This window comes from Crinia signifera, chromosome 7 (genome assembly GCF_055691185.1).
Source record: "Crinia signifera chromosome 7, ASM5569118v1, whole genome shotgun sequence".
Taxonomy (NCBI): domain Eukaryota; kingdom Metazoa; phylum Chordata; class Amphibia; order Anura; family Myobatrachidae; genus Crinia; species Crinia signifera.
This window is the reverse complement of record NC_139223.1, coordinates 188421600-188442962: the sequence shown is the minus strand read 5'-3', so window position 1 is coordinate 188442962 and position 21363 is coordinate 188421600. Positions and strand designations below refer to the sequence as shown.

Sequence of the window (21363 nt, the reverse complement as noted above, 5' to 3'; positions counted from 1 at the left end):
ACAATTCAAAGTTATCAAAATGTAATAGAACTTACTGAAAGTATCCTTTGCCAACACTGAATCTTCCAGCTCACAATAGTCACTTTGTCCCACTGCATTCTCAGCAGCAACACGGAACACGTATAATGAACCTTCAGAGAGTGGTGTTACTGAGCATTTGATGTCCTTTACTGTGGTATCCACTGCCTGCCAGCCTTTGCGTCTTACATCCCTTTTTTCAACAATGTAATTGGTAATTGGAGAGCCTCCATCTCTTTCAGGGACTGTCCATTTAAGATCTGCTGTATTTTTTGTTATATTAATAACCTCAAGCCAGCGTGGTGGAGTAGGAGGATCTAAGATATAAAACACACACATCATTAGCGTTGTAGGCATTCATTTTAAATTAAATGCATTTCATAAATATTTGGATGCATGGTTAAGAGCTCTGGTTGGGAAATCAGGAAACTTACAGAGAGATGGAAAATGTAAATTGAATCTGAGACTTAGTTTACATTGCAGAGTTAATTTATAAAGCTAAGCTTAATATCGTTGGTGTAGATATAAAGTATAATCCTTATAATGCAATTACTCTGTCTCTGTTTTGGATTAGTCATATATAAATGGTAACAAAAACTAGGCAAAACGTACTCAGTCTCTCCTTGCAGAGCACTGGGTCACTTGGTTCACTAGGTTCACTTTCTCCAGCCTTGTTTACTGCTCGAACTCTAAATGAGTATTCTTGCTTCTCCATCAGACCCTTTAAGAAGTGTTCTGTAGTTGGAATTCCATCTGCAACTCTAACCCAATCATCAGTTCCAGTCTTCAACAGCTCAATGACATAGGACTCAATCTTTGCACCTCCGTCATGCTCTGGTTTCAACCAGTTGAGGAATGCAGATGTCTTAGCAACATCTTTAACTGTTGGTTTGCCTGGAGCCCATGGTGGATCTAGAATACAAGTATAAACAATTAAAAATTGTATAAAATATATTAGACTGTACAAAATATGATCTCAACTTGACTAAAATGTCATTTGATAACATAAAATGAAACATACCAATTGGATCTTTTATTAAGATGGGTTCAGTCTCTCTACTTGGCTTTCCAGGACCAGCTAGATTTTCTGCCAAAACACGGAACTGGTACTTCTTTTTGTTGGTTAGTCCTTTGACTCTGTTATATAATAGAACATGGAATTATTTGAAAGTATTACCGTGCATATTTTGGGTGAAATTTTATAGGATGAGAGATTTGTTACCAAATCTCTCACTTTCTGAATCTCTAATCCTATTAAATTTCCCCCTTTATATGGATTCCAAGTACACTAAAGGTTACTAGAATGCCTTCTCACAAAACGTGCTTACTTGTACGTAGGATCTTTCACAGGAGTCTTGTTGCATCTGATCCATTTTCCAGTTTCAGGATCCAGTCTTTCAATCCAGTATCCAGTAATTGGGCTTCCACCATCTTCATCTGGTTCATTCCAGGACAAGTTCACTGAGTCCTTAGTTATGTCAGAAGGTTCAAGGCGAGTTGGTGGACCTGGTGGGTCTGCAAAACAGAATCAACAAGAAGTACTGTAAGCTGACAGATGAAAGCTGTATTTGAAACATAACAAAACGCAATATCAGTACTCTCATACCAAATGAATACTTGGCAATCATTGAGGTTGACAGGACTGGTTCTCCGATGCCATACATATTTTCAGCACTAACTCTGAAGGTGTATTCTTTAAGAGGAGTTAGTTTTGCAGCCTTGAATCGTGTTTCTTTGATTGTTGATGACAGTTTGTTCCAGATTTTACTGTCGCCAGCTGACTGTTCCACAATATAGTTGGTAATCCTTGAACCACCATCATCCCTTGGTGGATTCCAAGTCAGTACACAAGATTCATTGGTAATCTCAGAAATGTCAAATGCAGCTGGAGGTCCAGGTTTATCTGTGTACATAAACAGATATAATATTAAAGTGAATCATTATAAGGGTGCTGTAAACCACAAACATATATATCCATTGTAGGTGCATTGCTAAAAGGAAATACTAATGATTAATATATATATATATATATATATATATATTCAGCGCCGGGGATCACCAAAATGTCCCCGCTTGCAATCGCCAGTGGAGAGACGCTCGATCTGACTTGGACGCGCAAGCGTCTCACACGCACTCGCGTCACATTTTTCCGTCAGTGGGGGACGGGAACCCTGCCCGTCTCTGTTTCAGGTAGATGGGCAGGGTTGGGGGGGGTGCGGGATGCGGCGAGGACCGGCGGGTAGCTCTGTTGGAAGGGAGCACGTTAGCGTTTCGTGCGGGGGCTGGTGGCGATCCGACCGCCAGACCCCCGCTAGATGAGCCACGCACCATCTGAATAAAAGAGTTTCTTTTATGAACTGAAGTCATTCGGGTGTTGGATCAAAATTCTCTGAAAATCTTATAATATTTAACTTGTTGAAAAATGGAATAAATTATTATTTTAGGTGTCTACATTTTATTTATTATTCCATAAATATTTATTATTTTGATTTGGTGAACATATATATATAGAGGGCACTATTCTTTGGTTTTCTACATATATATATATATTTATATATATATATATATATATATATATATATATACATTTGACGGATTGGCACTCACTCCAGCAAAATGAACAGCCCTCGTGCCTTTGCAGATATCAGCATACAAAGCAGGTAGGTACCATCACACGAATGGATCCAAGTACGGCACTGGTGGGACTTTTTCAAATAAAGCTATTTTATTGTTCTCGAGAACAATAAAATAGCTTTATTTGAAAAAGTCCCACCAGTGCCGTGCTTGGATCCATTCGTGTGATGGTACCTACCTGCTTTGTGTATGTGTGTATATATATATATATATATATATATATTTATTTATTGAATAATATTGAAAAGTTTACTGGTGCATAATTAGCTTGTTTATTTTCCAATAAAAGAATGTCGTACCTAAAACATTAACTTCAACAACTGCTGTAGCCCGGCCAGAGGTATTCACAGCTTCAATAATGTAAGTTCCAGAGTCGCTTCGTGTGCTTTCTGCAATTATGACTGTAGAATGTCCAGGTTTGGACTCAATAGTTATCCGCTTGTCAACTCTTAGAAGGGAGTCTGCTTTGTTCCATGTAACCTTAGGCTCTGGTTTTCCATTAATGGTAGCTGGTAATTCAATTTTGGTTCCAGCCTTCACTGTAATGCCAGCTATCAATTTCACATCCAGGATAATTTCTGGTGCCTCTGTAATTAGCAAATTGAACATAATTTTGTTGCAAAGGTATTAACATCTCAGGCATTCACATTTTCATCAGAAACAATATAATACTAGAATACTACGTACCTTTGGGATCTGTAGCCAGGATATCATCTGTCGGCTTGCTTGGTTTGCTGGCACCAAGTCTATTGAGTGCTTTTACACGGTATGCATACCACTGCCCTTCAATGAGATTCTCCACTTGCAGCCTAGAGAGAAGATTGTTTCCATGTTAGAAGAAAACATGTCAATTGGATTCCCGTCAGTGTTACAAAAATAAGCCATAAATCCTGCTTACTTAGTTTCGATAACAGAATCACCACAAATTTCCCATTTGTCTGTACCACGCTGGCATTTCTCCACAAGATAACCCTTAATGCGTGAACCACCATCATATTTAGGTGGCTCCCATGTCAGGAAGATTCCTTTGGAGGTTGCATCTCTCCATTTAACATTTTCAGGTGGGTCGGGAACAGCTGTAATAAGAGCAGAAAATCAGCCAATGGTTCAGCAGAATACAGATGGTGCCAAAAGTGAGAGGAACTATGCTCTCTCTCTACTGAAAATTTCCATGGCTGGAGGAACATATGCTTTTAATATGTTATATTAAACTTTGCAAAACCAATATGGGTTTGATATATTTTCAGATGATAAAATTAACTGTGACCTACTTGCTGGTGCAGACATGTTCACTGGCTCATCAATGTATGCAGGTTCTCCTGGTCCACACTTGTTGCAAGCTGAAACCCTGAAGAGATATTCTTTACCTTGGATCAGGTCTGATACTGTGAACTCTTGGTCTATGACATTTTCTTGAACCTGTAATGAAATAAACTTTAGTAAATCTAACTGTATTTCAAATCCAACATCTGTTCTACAGTATAATACATTGAAAAATCTCCATGTTGGCTATCTTTTATGGTTAAAATGTACTGTTCTTGCTGGTCCTACAGTCTAATCGTGGCAATTGTGACTCATTTTCCACGAGTACCTATTTAGGGATACAGGGATGTAGGCAATGATGATTCAATATGCAGTGGATAATATTGTTTCTAAAGGTGCATACATATTAGACAATACATTGCTAACAATATGAACAATAACGATATTGTTAATGATATATCGTGCATATCGTCTAGTGTGTACTGTACACACTATGGGTGTGATTCTGGTTCATACGCCCCTTTGTGAATTTTCAACAAGGGACGATGTTTACGGCCTTCACATGAGCATACTCACTTATGCGCATGTGCAGGTCTTCACTGCAGGCATCCTCGGAGACTTGCATAGTCTCCGAGGCGCATGCAGCCAGGGGAGCATACAGGAGGAAGCCAGGGTAGCGATTGCATTTGAAAAAAACGCTGGGTGTCCACTTGCGAATGGGGGGTGGCCATCTGCCTGCTGGGGGCTGGCGGCTGACATCACCAGAGAGTGACCATTGAATGATTTTGGCTCCTCACGCAGTCTTTATGAAAAACATCAATTATCAAAGCTGCGGGGAAATTTGGAGACTAGCGGGGGGCGGGCGTTCATACGGGCATGGGCCAGAGTGACATATCTCGCAAAGCAGTGAACTAATGCTGCTTTGCAAGCCAACCAGAATTAGGCCCTATATCTTTAACCATGAGCGCAACCGCATTCATCGTCTGAACATGCAGTCAAGTTTCGACTATATTGACAAAGACTCCATACTCTGCGTCACTGAATGATAGTGTTAGCAATATCATTCAGTGTGTATGCACTATATTGTTTGCCGGGGAGCTCCGCAAATATCATTAATGATATCACTCAGGGAGCAAATCTTATAGTGTGCATGCACCTTAAATCCCCTGCACATGTGCCTTGATGGTTTTGCGAGGGTTTATTTGCAAAGAGACTTTCAGGAACCATTTTGGGAATGTTTCAATCACACAACCATGCACCATGGGGATGCACAACCATGGGGCTACTCAGAATTTTGATAATCGACTGATCTTTAACTAATGCTGCATCTTTGCATGCAGCTGCTGGGTTTGGCAGAGTCGCCAGTGGGCATCTTAATATAAATCCAGTTGGGTGCAACATTTGCATATTTTCGCACAGCAGTTGTGTACACATTTGCAGCTGTGATTGTACTTACATACAATTTAGGTGCAAACTAAGCTATCGCTATAAACACAACTGTAAAATGCATTCAAAATATTACACACCCTTGCCCAGGTCTTGCGGTTGACCTCTCGTTTCTCAATAAGATATCCTGTGAGTGGGCTGCCACCATCATTCTCAGGTGCTTCCCATGACACGTTAACAGTGCTTCTTGTGAGGTCCCCAATTTTCAGCTCTCTTGGAGCACTTGGGCGAGCTAAGAAACGTTCAGATAAATAAATTTGTAAGAATAAAACATACAGTATGTCTGTCAATACTACTTTAGTTACATTTATTTGCACTTACCAATAACATTGACGTCAATTTCTCCAGACACTGATACCACAGTATTTTTAAGCTCTAATGTGTAAATTCCTTTATCAGGACGTTCACTTGGAGAAATAACAAGCTCTGTAAAAGTTGCAGTGGTGTCTATTTTAACACGGTCATTGCTTTCCAAGACTGTATCATTCACAGACCATACTGCAGTTGGAGTTGGGTAGCCACTAATAGGCACATGTATTTTAAGTGGTTCAGGAACAATAACTTCAAGCCCATCTTTGAAAGCCCGTAAGTCCATGGAGGGTGGGCCTGTAGGGAGGAAACAAATGAAAGCATTTTGCACTGTTTGTCAGTATATGCAAGCATCAAAAATAATTACTGGAACATTAGGTAAATACTCACTGTGAGGGTCATCAGCTGTAAGAGGTCCAAGGCTTTCTGTTGGATCTGAAATGCCAGCTGCATTTTCTGCAGATACTCTATAATAATAATTTGCGCCAGCCTTCAAACCAGTCACCTGATGTAATCAATGAAGAAGGTGAATAAATAGTAGTTAGTATTATAAAAAAATATAATAATCAAGGGGTATATGTAGTAGGGTGAAAGAATCAGAAAGTGAGAGATTTGGTAAGAATCCTCCATATTTTTTTAAAGCGGCAATCATTTACACTGCAAAACCAGTTTGATTTTGCATTGTAAATGATTGCCGCTTTAAAAAAAACTGGAGCTTTCATACCAAATCTCTCACTTTCTGATTCTCTCACAATATTACATTTTCCCCCAAGTGTGCATATTACAACCTGAGAAATACTACTGCATTAGACAGAATTGAGTTTCCTTTTTTTTTGCATAATGCCACTTATATTTGGTAAAACACCCATCGGTGTTGACAGGCATATAGTGGTGGATTTAAGACAATATATTCTTAATAATATGATTGAGCTTTGGTTTTTTTCTTGTTTTATTTATAATGCATAATGTTTATTATGTTTTTAAAAAAAGCTCCTGAACAGAAGAAGTGAAGGTGCTAGCAATCAATCAGATTTGTGGTATCATCTAAGACATTCTAGGAAATGATAGGGATAATGTAATTGGTTGATGGTATGGGCAACAACTCCATTTCCAACTTTTAGAAGCTTTAGTAAATGAAAAAAATACAAAGTATATACAAATATTTAAATTCTTTAGTAAATACAAACTATGGTTCAACAAAAAAAGCTTTACAGACCTACTGACCTAGAAATATACTTTGTTTTGGGCTTTTTTTTAGCAATTACTAGAGATATTTTCTACAGAAACTGATTCTGAATTTACCTTATATGTAAGATCAGGAGCGAGTCTCATGTTGCAACGAATCCATTTGTCTGTACCTTCTTCACATCTTTCAATAATATAGCCTAATACTGGGCTTCCTCCATCCTGAAGAGGAGGTTCCCATGTAAGCTGAACAGATGACTTGGTTTGTTGAGAATGAGTAAGGTTGATTGGGGGGCTTGGTTTTTCTAAGAAGGAAAGTGCAAATATTGTTAGTTATCATCAATATTAATATTTCCATTTGTTAAGAACACAACACCCAGGAACATCTGCCTACCAATTGGATCTCTGATCATTACAGAGCGTGTAGCAGCACTTGGCTTGCCAACTCCAGCTTGGTTTTCAGCTCTGACCCTGAAAATGTATTCCTTGTTCTCCACAACATCATTGAGGGTGGTCCCAAGCTCATCTGGTTTGGTGATCATAGCTGTGTCCCATTTGATGGAAGCTCTGTCACGCAGCTCTACTATGTATGCAGTTATTTCAGATCCACCATCATACTCTGGTGTTTCCCAGGTCAAGGATGCACCAAAGCGATTGACATTACAAACATCTACATTCAAAGGAGGTCCTGGAACATCTGTATAAAAGATATTGGTTTATAGTAAATAATTTTGTACAATATAAACTAAAAGATAGTATATATAATGAATGTTGCATCTTTTATGTAATACTCACCAAACTTGTTCTTTGCTTCAACAGGTTTGTCTGTTTCAACTGGTTCACCAGCACCTACTCTGTTCTTTGCGCTTACACGGAAGAGGTATTCCACACCTCCCTTCTGGAGTCCAGTGACGGTATATTCACAGCTATCCGCATGGTCAGTGACCAAGACCCAAGTCTTACGCTTAATATCTCTCCTTTCTATGATGTAGCCAGTAATTTTACTACCACCATCAGTCTCTGGTTCTTCCCAAGCCAGACTGACTTCACCATCATATGTATCAATAACCTCTAGGTTTCTGACCGGTCCAGGGACATCTAAAATAATTGAAAGAATGGTTAGTTATGGACAACTAGATTAAAGCAATTTGTATTATTACTGGTTGCACTAAAATGTTTAACTTACCAATAACATCTAAGTTGATATGTGCCTCTGCCTTGCCATGTTTGTTTTGCAGAATAATTGTGTAGCGCCCTCTGTCAGTTTTCTTTGTTTCAGGAATTCTGAAGCTTGTTGCAGTTGCTATGGTATCAACGTGCATGTCAGGTAAAGTTTCATCATCCCTGCGCCATTCAGCTTCAGCTTTTGGATAAGCATCGTATGGCACAGACATTGTAAGTGGTTTTCCAGCATCGATTACAATGTTCTGGTCTGCAGTCTTGATCTTTGGTACAGCTATCAAAAACAAGTTGCCAAACACATTAAAATTACTGTTAATAATACTTCATTCAGAAACGAATATTTTGATTACATTCCAAGAATGAACATGCGTTCATTTATGTGTATTATGAATTAGAACAAAATGTACTCAAATGCTGAAATAAATAAATACAATTCCATAAACATAATAATAAAGAATGTAATGATGTTTGATTTAAATTCAACTTTCCAATTAGTTAATACTTGTGATGCTGCTATATTTTTGTCTTTCAGGAGAAAGGGTATTATAAACATGATAAAAAGCACAGTGTAGTGTGTGACATGCATCTGTATAAAAAACAAATATAATATACCTGCTAATTCAAGTTTTGCTCTAGCTTCTTTATCCTTGGCGATAAATCTGTATTCCCCTTGATCACGGGGTCTGATTTCACACACTTGAAGTCTGTGGACTTTGCCTTCACTCATCATTTGATGTTTGTCTCCTTGGACAATAATCATGTTGTTTCTCAACCACTTGACTTCCACTCTATCCTTATTCAACTCAGCCTCAAAGATGACGTCTGAACCGGGAGCTTCATAGGCATCAAGTGGTGGTCTAATAATTTCAATAGGAATTTCTAAAGTGGAAATGAAGTAGTTATTTACAGTAAGCCATTCATAATGAGTTCAATTAAACAAAATTGTCAAGAATATAGAGATTTTTTTCTTTACCTTCAACAAAAAGTCTTGCCCTAGATTTTCTCTCATCTATACCGCAAGAATATTCACATTCATCTTCTGGTCTGCAGTCTTTAATAATAAGTCTGTGGAGGCTTCCATCTTTCTCAAATTGGTATCTTTAAAAAATTAAAAATTAAATATTTTAATAAAAAAGGTCTCACAACTAAGGTGCTGAAAATATGTTATACTGCAACGATAATAATATTAATATAAGTTTCTTACTTTTTGTTCTCCCTAAGTTCACGGCCATTTCTGTACCATTTTACTGAGGCTTTCTCTTTGGAGATCTGACAAGTAAAAATAGCATCCTCAAATTCAATGACAGTTTGGTCTTGGAGATGCTGAACAAAATCTGCTGGAGCTTCTGTGATCAATAGCTCTGCTACAGCTCTGTCTTGTCCAGCAATGACAGTGTATTCCCCTTCATCAACAAATCCACAGTCCTTGATAATTAGAGAATGCTTGAATTTGTCGACCTTATACAGGACTCTTTTGTCTAGAACAACCTCTTGGCCATTCTTCATCCACATGACTGTAGCATTTGGACGATTGACTTTGCAGCAGAAAGTGACTGACTTCTTCTCCATTGTCTCAATATCTTCAATAGGCTCAACAATCCTCAAGTCTTCCTCTGTGGTAATAATAGAAAATTATTAAAACATTTTTGCCTTATGATGAGTTGTAAACTGAAGTTAATTATGCATCTCATCTACTTACCTTGTACTGTTAAAGAGGCAGAAGACTTGGCAGATTCACCTCTGAAGTTTGCCAGTGATACAGTGTAGGTGGCTTGATCATCCAGTTGAGCTTCTCTGATTCTAAGAGTGTAGACCAAGTCTTTGTGCACCATCACATATTTTGGACTATCAAATATTGCTTCATCATTCTTGAACCACTTGGCTTTGGCTCCTTCTGTGTTTACTTCACAGTTAAAGACAAGTTCTTGGCCTTCTTTAACGGTTTGGTCCTTAACAGGCGTTATGATCCTTAGTTTCTCTGTAAATCAACATTTGTCATTATCAGTTAACATTCACTTGATACATATGCATATGTTTTATTAATTAGGGTACATTTTGGTAATCATTAGCAACGCTGTACCGGAGCTATACTGGACTACAATAATAAAACTATGCAAATGTAATTTATATGGATATAGCAACAGGTGTATAATCAATGTTATTTTTTATCATTTATTTATGTGGGTTATGTAGTGTAACAGAGTACATAAACAAATGAGCAAAATGGGAAAACAATGGCTTACAGTACAAGTTAATGTAGGACATGTGCATAGTTTAGAAACATTGTTGTCTGAGAACAGGATATTGAAAAGATCATTATGGTGGCAGAAACAGAGGCTTAGGTGCTGCTGAAGAGAGTTTGGAATAGAAAATAGTCTAAGAGATGGTAGAGCACATAAGGGGAGTTGGGGCCTACTTATGAATGCTTACATTCTAAAGGGAAGGGACAGACAGACTGGAATGATACATAAGAGCTAGAAGTGAAGGATGAGAGATGTTTCAATTGGATAAAGAAGTGGGTCTTGAGAGCCCATTTAAAGATTTGTAAAGAGTTAGAGAGTCTGATAGAGAGAGGAATAGAATTCCAGAGATAAGGACCAGCATGGCAAAAATATTTGAGACAGAAATGGGAGGAAGTAAGTTGACAGGAGAGGCAGCATGTATTTGTGGAGCTTAATGGGCATGTGGAAGTGTAAACATCAGATATACTTTATACATGGCATAGGAATGAGTGAGGGCTTTGAAAGTGATTGTGATAAGCTTAAATTCAGGATAGACTGGATTCAGGGAGGCCAGATAGAAGTAGATTACAGTATGTCCAAGTAGTGGATGAGAGTCTTATTAGCATGTTGGGTGAGAAAGAGTCTGATCCTGGAAATACTTTTGAGATGGAAACAGAATGACTGCAAGAAGTGCTGAATGTGTGATATAAAGGAGATGGAGAAAGCAAGGATAACTCCAAGACAGCAAACTTGAGGGCTAGTATACAACAATGGTTTACAGTTCCCTAATGCATAAATGTTTCTACAATTATTGCAAATGCATAAACAATTATTCAGAATTGGAGACAATATCAAACAACTTTAGAATACATGTGATTTTGTCATGCCTATTTTGTAACAACGTACCAATTACTGTTAGTTCTGCTTGTGCTCTGGATTGCCCAATCATGACAGCATAGGCTCCATCATCTTCCTTAGGTACTGAATCCTTAACAACAAGAATTCTTTTCTTGCCATCAGAAATTATGTCATACTTATCGCCCATCTCAAGAACTGTGTCACTCTTCACCCACTGGACTTCAAAGGCTTCTTTTGAAACAGAGCAAATGAATTCGGCTCTTTCCCCTTCCAGTACTTCAAGATTCTGTGGTCTAGAAATGAATTCTGCAGCAAGTTCTAAAAGATGAAACAATATCTCATTAGATAACCACACAATATGACAAACTTTAACACAAAGAGGGAAATTTACTAAGATGGGAGTTCTATTTCAGATGGGATGTTGCTATAGGCAACCAATCAGATACTATCTATTATCTTCTATGAGGTTCTAAATAAATAAGAAGTAGATTCTGATTGGTTGCCTATAGCAAAATCCCATGTGAAATAGAACTCCCATCTCCCCTTTCTCATGAAACTTGCATTGCAAATTGGTCGTTTACCTTTTATAGTAAGTTTGCCTGTTGTCCTTGAAGTTGGCAGTCTGCAGTTGTATTCTCCAGCATCATCCAAGTGGATGTTATGGATTATCAAAATCCTCTTTCTACCTTCGGCAATATGTTCATATCTTCCACCATCAGGCAGCTCATCCTCTCCTTTAAACCAAGCAACATCAGCACTGGCCTTTGAGACCTCACAGACTAGTTTCACAGAATCTGATTCAGATGCCTCAATATTCGGGAGATTTTTGGTGAAAATAGCTTCTTCTTCTGCAATTCAATAAAATATAATTAATGTTGTTAGATTTAATTTCAAAATCATTAATATGTAAATATTCATATTAGTTGTAAATATATTACATTTGAATATAATTCAATTTAATGATTACATCTTTATAGTCAATACTATCTTCATGCATGGAGAACCAGATACGGTAAATGAAAATCATATGATGTGCTAGAGTAGTACTTTAATGTATTTAGGAATGACTAAGGTTAAAAAATTAGTTTTTTATTGCCTTACCAATGACTGTAAGCAGTCCAGAAGTTCTAGCCATTTTTGACTCGCATACATACTCTGCTTCGTCATCAAATACACATTTGTTCACTATTAAGGCTCGTGTGACTCCTTTAGAAACTATATCATATTTTTTGCCCTTGCGAATTTCAATTCCATCTTTGAACCAGCGGACCTGGATTTTGAAATAAAAAGTGATCAAATTGGGCCACGAAAACAAAAGGCAATAAATTTGGTAAATAATATAAAGGCCTGAAATAGTTAATAGTAAAACAAGTTTTAAAGATGAAATATCTACAGGACAGTGTAAGGAAACATGCCTTGGCACTTTCACGGGAGATTTCACACTCAAAACGCGCAGTTTCCTTCTCTTTAACTTCAAGGTCAGTGAGAGGTTTGCTGAATTCCACAAATGGAGCTGCATAAGAAAGAAAATATTTTTTGTTTTTAGTTCAACTCAATATCAAATCAATATTTGTGAAGCAAAAAGGTATTTTGTAACTGGTTAACCAATGATATTTGAACCTCTATTAAAAAGTACTAGATTGAAATAATAATAATAATATACTATATGCTCCTTACATGAGTACTGAATTTGGATAATGAATGATGAACTGTTTGTATGTAGCTATCATACCATAAACTTAACCTATCCTGCCCTACCGCAAAAGTAAACAACTTACGTTCTACGTTCAAGAATGCAGATGTCTTGAAATCCTTGGCATCACATGTATAAGTTCGTATGTCATCTGGTGTGCAGCCATGAATGATAAGTTTTCTGACTCTTCCTTCAGCGACAATGTCATATTTCTTGGTCTTGTGGATTTCCTGTCCATTCTTAAACCATTTAACCTCAGCATTTTCTCTAGACACCTCACACTCAAGTACTGCAGTAGCTTCCTCTTCTACTGTTTGGTCCTCAAGAGGCTTGGTAAATTCAACTGGAGGTTCTACAAGATGAAATATGTTGTTATAAAGTGTTTCCATTTCATATGCTAAAATAGAAAGATTTGAAATGACCACTTTACCTTTTACAAACAAGTTGGCCTGGGTCTTAAAGTCCTTTGCAGTGAGTTTTACTTCTCCGGCATCTGGTATCTGCAAGTCCCTCAGTGTGATTGAGTGAATTCTTCCTTCAGCACGTGTGACAATCTAACAATGAAATTAATTTGTACATTGGTCCAAAATTTCCATTGTAGTATCATTTGTTTTCAGTGTGAATTGTGTGGCATTGGTGATTTGATCTTTTGCATACACAAATTTAAGCACACAGATACAATTCATGCTTTTTAGCAAGATACTTTGGCTCATAATTTTCAACACTAAAGACTGTGCCATAGTTTGTAGTATATCAACTGTTTTTTTTACACAACAGTTAAATACTGATTTGCTGACATGCGCACTACAATAAAAAACTTATTTAATTCAATTTTTTAAAACACTAAAATACAGTACAGTAAAACACATGTATATTAACTACATTTCTATGTATAAAAAATATTCTGAATTCTGAAAATTTTCTGATAACCAACACTAACATTACAGATTAATATCACTGTCTGTGTGTTTATAGCAAGATACTTTGGCTTATCATTTTTAACACTAATGACTATGTCATAGTTTGTAGTACAGTATAACAACTTTTCTTACACAAAAATTTAATATAGTACTGATTTGCTGACATGCACTACAATTTAAAAAAAAATGTCCATTCAATTTATAAAAGTGGCTAAAATACAGTACAGTAAAAATCACATTTATATTAACTAAATGTTTGTGTACAGTATAATAATAATAATAATAATAATAATTTGGGATCATTTCTAATAACCAACACTAACATTCTAGATAAATTATACTGTCCATGTGTTTATAGCAAGATTCTTTGGCTTATAATTTTCATCTATAATGACTATGCCATAGTTTGTAGTACAGGTCGAGTATCCCGTATCCGAATATCCGATATCCGAATTATTCCGAAATACGGACATTCCAGAAAGTGAAAAAAAAATTTTTTTTTGCTAAAAACTCACTGGGGACATTTGTAACAGCATCACTGGGGACATGATATGTAACTGGCACTATATATGTGCAAGACAATGATTGCTTGGCATTCAAATTCAGTGCTGAGATAGTACACACATTTTGTTTCACGTTTTGAAACCTTGTTTTTTGAACAATTAAAATATGTTTGTGTGTATTTTATGTGGTAATAAAATGTATTTGTGTGTATATTATGTGTTTATACAGCATAAATGCAAGATACTTCAAAATACATCATTGAAATATTAAAATATTCCGAAATACGGAATAATCCGTTATCCAAAATTCTCCTGGTCCCGAGCATTTTGGATACCGGATACTCAACCTGTATAATAAATAATTTTTACACAACAGTTAAATAATGAATTGATGACATGTCCTACAATTAAAAAAAAAATTGTGCATTAAATAAAAAATGCTAAAATACAGTACAGTAAAACAGATTTATATTAACTAAATTTTTATATATAAAAATAATTCTGCAACAACTAACACTAACAATAAAGAGTTATTATATTGTCCAGTGTTCTGTCACCACACAGATAACATTTCTTTAAAATGAAACTTTTAGAAAAATATCAGTGTACAATATTGTTGCATAATAAAGAAATGTTATTAAAAGCGGTTGTTAATGAAGTACAGCAGTATAGTCTAGCAGGGATGATATTTTTAAAGGACATAGATCTCTGGTATCTTGAAATGTAAAAGGAGCACTTGAAGTTAGGTTATAAATAGCAGACTAGAGGACCTGGAGTGCAAATCTGTCCACAAAGTTATGCTGTCAATTGCCTGAAATGGAATTTTAAGCCTGCAAATCCCCATATATGCACAATACTTTACTGGAGCTATCAAGTGATTGAAAAATTAATTAAAGAATTTATTTTATTTAGCACATCTCAACATAACAAATATGCTAGTTTGCCTTTTTGAAGGCAAATATTTATTCTTGAGCATTAAGAACAAATCCGACCTAATTTCACGTGTTTACATTTATTTTAACTTATGAGTGAATATATAATAATATTAATGATAATAAACATTAAAAAAAATAATCCTATTACATGTATTTAGAATTATAGAAAGTAAATGTAAAAGTGTATTTAAAATACACGCTGGTATTATTTCAGTAAATGAAAGCGTGCATGTATAAACATTTCTAGTATACATTTATAAAGACTTATGATTTCTTACCTTATCACTTGGTTCCAGTTTTTGACCATTAAGGAACCATTCCACGGGGATCCCTTCATAAGAGAGCTCACACTCGAAGGTGGCTGATTCCCCAGCTGTTACAGTTACATCTTTCAGCGGCCTTAGAAGTCCAATTACGCGAGCTTTTCCAACAGAAGAAGACATATTCCAATAAATTCCTTCCTCCTCGTAAAGCTAAGGCCCTCACCCTCCTATTTCCATTGTGGCTTTCCTCCAGGATGTAGAGCACTGCACTGAAACTATTTAAGGTTTTCCAAAGTGACTACTGAGGGGTGGGTCCTTTTTCAATTTGCATACGGTGTTTCCTTACGTTGAACAGAGTCAGCAGTATACAGTATGTGTGTAGCATCTGTCCACCCACCAATCAAACACTTGCTACATATGGCATACCCCTTTTAAAATAGCCAAGCGACTATTGGACATGGACAGCTGGCACCTGGTTAGCTTATCTGCTGCTGTCCATCAAGTCCTTGGCACTTTCTAGAACTGTAACCATGATGTTCTCTCTATCAGCAGTTAACATGCCAACACAGCAAGTCTTTCTTCGTAACGATCTTGTTTCATAACAATTTAATACAGTAGCATCCTAGCTATCTATGATGACTCAATTATTTCACAGCAATTAATTAGCTGATTCCCAATGCTACTGTAAGTTAATACAATATACTGTAAAATGTTTTTTTTTTTATGACAGCATTAAATATAATTGCTATCTGCTCAGGAATATAATTAGAAAAAAAAATTTAAATTGTATATGGTACCACCACTATCATCTAAAAACATTTAGCTTTATGATACAATGATTTTGCAATGTTGTATATATGAGGCTGCTGCCTATGGTCATTACACTACTGGAGGGAGGCCCATGTTCACATTCTACTGGGTTCACCCCCCCCTTGCATTGGCCCATGGACTGAAACTCATGCACTATACACATGATTAATATCTCAGTGATGCCGGTGACACGTTTTTGGGAGATAATCTTTATAAATTTTCCACTGGCTATATACTTCAGAGGAAAGCACCAGTAAAATGGCAATGGCATCCATAAAATAAGTAAATTTAATGGGTGCAGAGTGTGCAGTGTAAGCCCCCCTTAACATAGGAGTCTGTGTTCACCACACTCCGGCACCTATTAAAGTTAGGCCACTGCTTCTGCCATATGAACATATCAAATATTTTTAATAATGTAAAAATGGCAAACAAGTAGGATAACATTCTACAAGCAAAGCTATTTACTTAAAGTAAGGCTGTACCTTTCACTTTAAGGTGTGCACTGGATTTTGCATTGGCTGCTTGGAAATCGACCCCACCAGCTTGGTCCATCTGCACGTTGTAAAGTATAAGGAAGTGCTTTGTGCCTTCTTCCTTAATTTCACAGTCCTTAAGAAAATATAAAAATAATCATTACAAATTACATTACTACCCACTTTCAACACATTTAAATAAATTAACTTCAAAGATCATTTAGACTGAGTATATGCCAAAAAACAGGTAATCCTAACTGTAACTAATTAAACTTATTTTATTTCCTTAAATGCGAGTGAACACACGGGGCGAAATGTAATAGGGTGAATTTTAAAATCTCACATTTTTAAAAAATTTCGCAAAATGTAATAGGGTGTGATTTTTTTGACAAAGTCGGAATTCGCATGCGATTTAGTGCGATTTTTAGTGAGGAAAAAGTGCGATTTTTAGTAATGATAATGTGTGATTTTGGAGACATGGTAATGTTAATTTTTTTTTTTAAACGGCGTGGGTTTTTTATTTTAATTTTAACTTTTACACATTTTTTTGTATAATCGGTTTATATTGAATATTAAAAGAAGTAACAGAAAATTCACTCAGTGATATACACATTTTTTAAGACAGAACCAGGCACAGATCTGAATGATGTCAAATTCGCCAGTCAGTACCTGGTCTTGTTTTTGCGATTTCTTTTAAAGTTTACCAAAAATCTCTGCCTGTTACATTTGTGAGTTGTATACTTTACATTGGGAAAACATATGCATGCGTATTTAGGTGACCAAAAATCGCCAGGTCAAAATGTGTGAATTTCACGGCAAAAAAGTGCGATTTTTTTACCGCAATTCCCACCCTATTAAATGTGCTATTTTCATGTTTGACCAAAAATTTAACATCTAAAAAATCGCACCCTACTACATTTCGCCCATGGTCTTTAAATCCAGGCATCCTTATGGGGGTTATTTTAGTTCACTCTTTCTGACAAGTTCCTTCTTAGATGGACAAAGCCATGTGCACTGCAGGGGGGCAGATGTAAAATGTGCAGAGAGAATTCGATTTGGGTGAGTTATTTTGTTTCTGTGCAGGGAAAATACTGACTGCTTTATTTTTACACTGCAATATAGATCTCACTTGAAGTAAAACCCCACCCAAATCTAATCTCTCTGCACAAGTTACATCTGCCCCACCTGCAGTGCGCATGGTTTTGTCCATATAAGAAGGAACTTGTCAGAAAGAGTGAACCAAAATAACCCCCTATGTCTTTAAGCACAGTTGTATTGTTTTTTGCCTGTTTTATAACCTCCTTTTCTCCTATAAAAGTCTTCATACGTACATGTGCCTTTGAAAATTTAATAGCTTGGAGTGTGGTCTGATGCCACATGGTAGATCTAATGATGTGTAGTTTGACATCTTATTGACAGTGCTGGTTGTGCAGCCAGATTTAATACAATCAGTAAATTTAGTTTGCTTATGGCCTATCCAGAGGAAAAGCATAAAGCAATATCTAAATTATGCATCCTGCAGAAAGCAATTTCGTTTTTTGCAGATATATAGAGGCAATATTTATGTATTAGAAGCTAGAGTCTGCAGCTTCAAATTGGATCAAACTATGAAATGTGTAACACCTCATATTAATGTACAACATCTAAAACCCAGTAGCAAATGTATACTATCAACACAAATTCAGTATTTGCTAAAAATACTTACGGGAGAAGAATGCAATGCCTCTCCCTTCAGTTTCCAATTAGCATGGACATCCTCTTCAGATATTTCAGTCTCAAAACGTGCAGTTTCCGTTTCTATAACCTCCACGCTGTACAGGGGGCGGACAACCTTGATATCACGCTCTATGACATGAAGGTAAAAAAAGTAGGTCATGAATGATGTGATCAGTGCACAAAATTTAGAATAAATAGAATTAGCTGATAAATTTTACCTTCAATATTGAGTTTGGCGGTGGTTTGGTCTGTTCCACAGTCACAAGTGTATTCACCAATATCCTTCTTTAAGGCTTTCTTGATTGTGAGAATGCGTTTCCTTCCATCAGTTTGAATGAGTACGTTCTTAGATGGGATTATCTCCTGTCCATCCTTGAGCCATTTCACAGGTGCTTTGGATTTGCTGACCTCACAATGCAGGACAACTTCATCTTTTTCCACAGCAGTGTAATCCTGGAGTTTTGTTATAAAGTATGGGTCTCCCTCTGAAAGTTTGAGATATCATTATCATTAATTAAGGTCAACATTTTGGTTCATTATTTTAAATATAAATATATATTATATATATATATATATATATATATATATATATATATATATATAAAAATGTGTTTGTTTCCATTGAAGTACATGACTATGTTTCTTGGGTACAATATTCAAAACTTACCTAGCACAGTAAGTTTAGCTTCATTTGTTTTTCCCATAGCCTCGACTTTAATTAGAGACGTATCATCCAGAGTGACATCTTTGAATTTAATAGTGTGGAATTTGCCATCATCGTGCATTGACACCAGCTTGCTGGGATGTAGGCGCTGGTCATTTTTGAACCAGCTAACCTGAATGTTGTCATGAGATAGCTCAACAGTGAATTCAGCTGTTTCTTGTTCTTTAACGGTCACATCTTTGAGTGGCGATACAAATTCAAGACGAATACCTTTAACACAAATTAAATATTAATTAATAGCCTTTAAAAGCATGCTGTTTGTTTGAAAATAATGTAACTTTATATACAGTAGATCTGCCATAAAATGTAAAGTTTCTGTTCTGCATTTTAATAAAGTGATTGATTCAAATTTACAGACAATGAATACCTGCAATTTCAATCTTCGTTACGCACACCGACACACTTTGATTTTCAAACTGTGTAAACAATACAACCAGGCAGATTCAAAAAGCAACCAACCTTCAATGATTAGTTTGCCACTGGTTCTCTTATCTTCTGCCTCAAACATGTATTTAGCTTCATCTTCAAAGGCGACTGACTTGATAACTAGGGCATGTCTTGTGCCTTCAGCAACAAGTTCATACTTGTCATCTGCCTGGAGATCCTGGGTTCCTTTTAGCCAACGGAATGTCTTAGGCAACCTAGAGGCCTCACATTCGAATCGTGCTTCATCTTTTTCATACACCTTGACATCGCCGAGTGGGGTGATAAAGATGAGTGGAAGTTCTAGAAGACAATATTAAATCATTAAACAGGGTATATTTATTTTTATTTCAGAACACTATTAGCTAATTAGCCCATTAATTTATAAATACATAGAAAGCTTTGAAAGTGTAGCAATGTACATTTGATGAGCAGGAATCCTGGGCCACGCTAAATACTGCAGGTGACAATGTTCCACTTGATTTAAGAGCATACCTGTAGTTTTACAGCATTCTACCCATTGGGATTTTATGTATATATATTTTGTTACTTAACTTTATTTGTCATATTACATATACCGATAACAAAACACACCACATTTATACTATTATGTATTTTTATAACACCGGCAATTCCTTCAGGAACTCAATTTACATTGGCTGTACAGTGAAATTATCTAAATTAATCTACTGTAAATGGTATACAGCAAAGGCTGATTGCATTAATACAGGGCTTCTGGGAGCAGTCATGGGCCCAGGTATGAGGAGGTATTACCAAGTCTGGGGGAAATGAGAACACACCATCCCAAAAAATATCCAAAAATAGTTTCTTTGGTGCCACTGTGGCTTACAGGTGGCACTGGCGGCGGCAACATGGGACAGTTAGCAGATTGGGCTTGGCTCCCACTGGACCCTCCAACAAGCCTGGGATAATTAGAATTATATCCCCCCTTCTTTCATGTACCCCTGTATTATTATAATTTAAACCTACCTTTCACTTTGAGATTAGCTGCATTTTTGGCATTGGCAGCCTGGAATGAAATCTCCCCGGTCATGTCCAGTTTGCAGTTATAAAGTATGAGGACGTGTTTCTTTCCATCCTCTATGATTTCACAGTCCTTTTTTGCAAAATAAAAATATTACCAGTTATGGAATTTAAAATACATTCATACATAATATATTAATAAAATAGTTAATCAATGAATCATTGTAAACATCTTACCGGTGATGGAGATAATATCTCTCCCTTAAGCTTCCACTGAGCATGAACATCAGGTTCTGAGATTTCAACTTCAAACCTCGCTGTTTCACCTTCAAACACCTCCACTCCGTACAAGGGGCGCTCTACTTTAATAATGCGAGCTGAAAATGCAAATAAAATATGTTATATTGTATGTTGCTTGATTGGTAAAGCAGTTGTACAAAGTCTAAACAATTTCTTCAGCGGGTACCTTCAATGTTCACAGTTGATTTAGTTTTATCTGTTCCACAGTCACATACATATTCCCCTCTGTCTTTTTCTTCAACTTTCTTAATCTTCAGAATTCTGCGTTTGCCATCAGTCTTAATAGTTACAGTCTTTGAAGCCTTAATTTCTTGACCGTCTTTGAACCACTTCACTGGCACATCTTTGCTGAGTTCACACTCCAGGGTGACATCATCTTTTTCCACTGCAGTATAGTCTTGCAGTTTTACAATGAAATATGGATCAGCCTCTGTAAACAGATTACCCAAAATAATCAGCATGGCATATAAAAAACCATGGGTGCAGGGGGTAACACGCCTCC

General features: G+C 36.5%; 1 protein-coding gene across 1 annotated transcript in view; it reads right to left on the bottom strand.

The window, feature by feature from the left end:
* The window catches only part of TTN (titin), a 286949-nt gene that overhangs the window by 85420 nt on the left and 180166 nt on the right, over window positions 1–21363 (bottom strand). The window contains exons 204-238 of the mRNA XM_083155111.1: window positions 21028–21291; window positions 20799–20938; window positions 20568–20694; window positions 19614–19880; window positions 19098–19364; window positions 18649–18915; window positions 18420–18559; window positions 16724–16850; window positions 15447–15589; window positions 13241–13364; window positions 12896–13162; window positions 12533–12630; window positions 12219–12387; window positions 11699–11965; window positions 11166–11435; window positions 9737–10015; window positions 9242–9650; window positions 9011–9135; window positions 8650–8916; window positions 8042–8311; window positions 7651–7953; window positions 7250–7552; window positions 6973–7160; window positions 6061–6175; window positions 5683–5967; window positions 5442–5593; window positions 3924–4071; window positions 3551–3728; window positions 3340–3461; window positions 2952–3239; window positions 1625–1921; window positions 1347–1533; window positions 1040–1155; window positions 631–930; window positions 36–335 (exon numbers count right to left, since the gene is read on the bottom strand). Of these exons, the coding sequence (XP_083011237.1) occupies window positions 36–335; window positions 631–930; window positions 1040–1155; window positions 1347–1533; window positions 1625–1921; window positions 2952–3239; window positions 3340–3461; window positions 3551–3728; window positions 3924–4071; window positions 5442–5593; window positions 5683–5967; window positions 6061–6175; window positions 6973–7160; window positions 7250–7552; window positions 7651–7953; window positions 8042–8311; window positions 8650–8916; window positions 9011–9135; window positions 9242–9650; window positions 9737–10015; window positions 11166–11435; window positions 11699–11965; window positions 12219–12387; window positions 12533–12630; window positions 12896–13162; window positions 13241–13364; window positions 15447–15589; window positions 16724–16850; window positions 18420–18559; window positions 18649–18915; window positions 19098–19364; window positions 19614–19880; window positions 20568–20694; window positions 20799–20938; window positions 21028–21291 (7569 nt within the window). The remainder of the gene's footprint in view (window positions 1–35; window positions 336–630; window positions 931–1039; window positions 1156–1346; window positions 1534–1624; window positions 1922–2951; window positions 3240–3339; window positions 3462–3550; window positions 3729–3923; window positions 4072–5441; window positions 5594–5682; window positions 5968–6060; window positions 6176–6972; window positions 7161–7249; window positions 7553–7650; window positions 7954–8041; window positions 8312–8649; window positions 8917–9010; window positions 9136–9241; window positions 9651–9736; window positions 10016–11165; window positions 11436–11698; window positions 11966–12218; window positions 12388–12532; window positions 12631–12895; window positions 13163–13240; window positions 13365–15446; window positions 15590–16723; window positions 16851–18419; window positions 18560–18648; window positions 18916–19097; window positions 19365–19613; window positions 19881–20567; window positions 20695–20798; window positions 20939–21027; window positions 21292–21363) is intronic.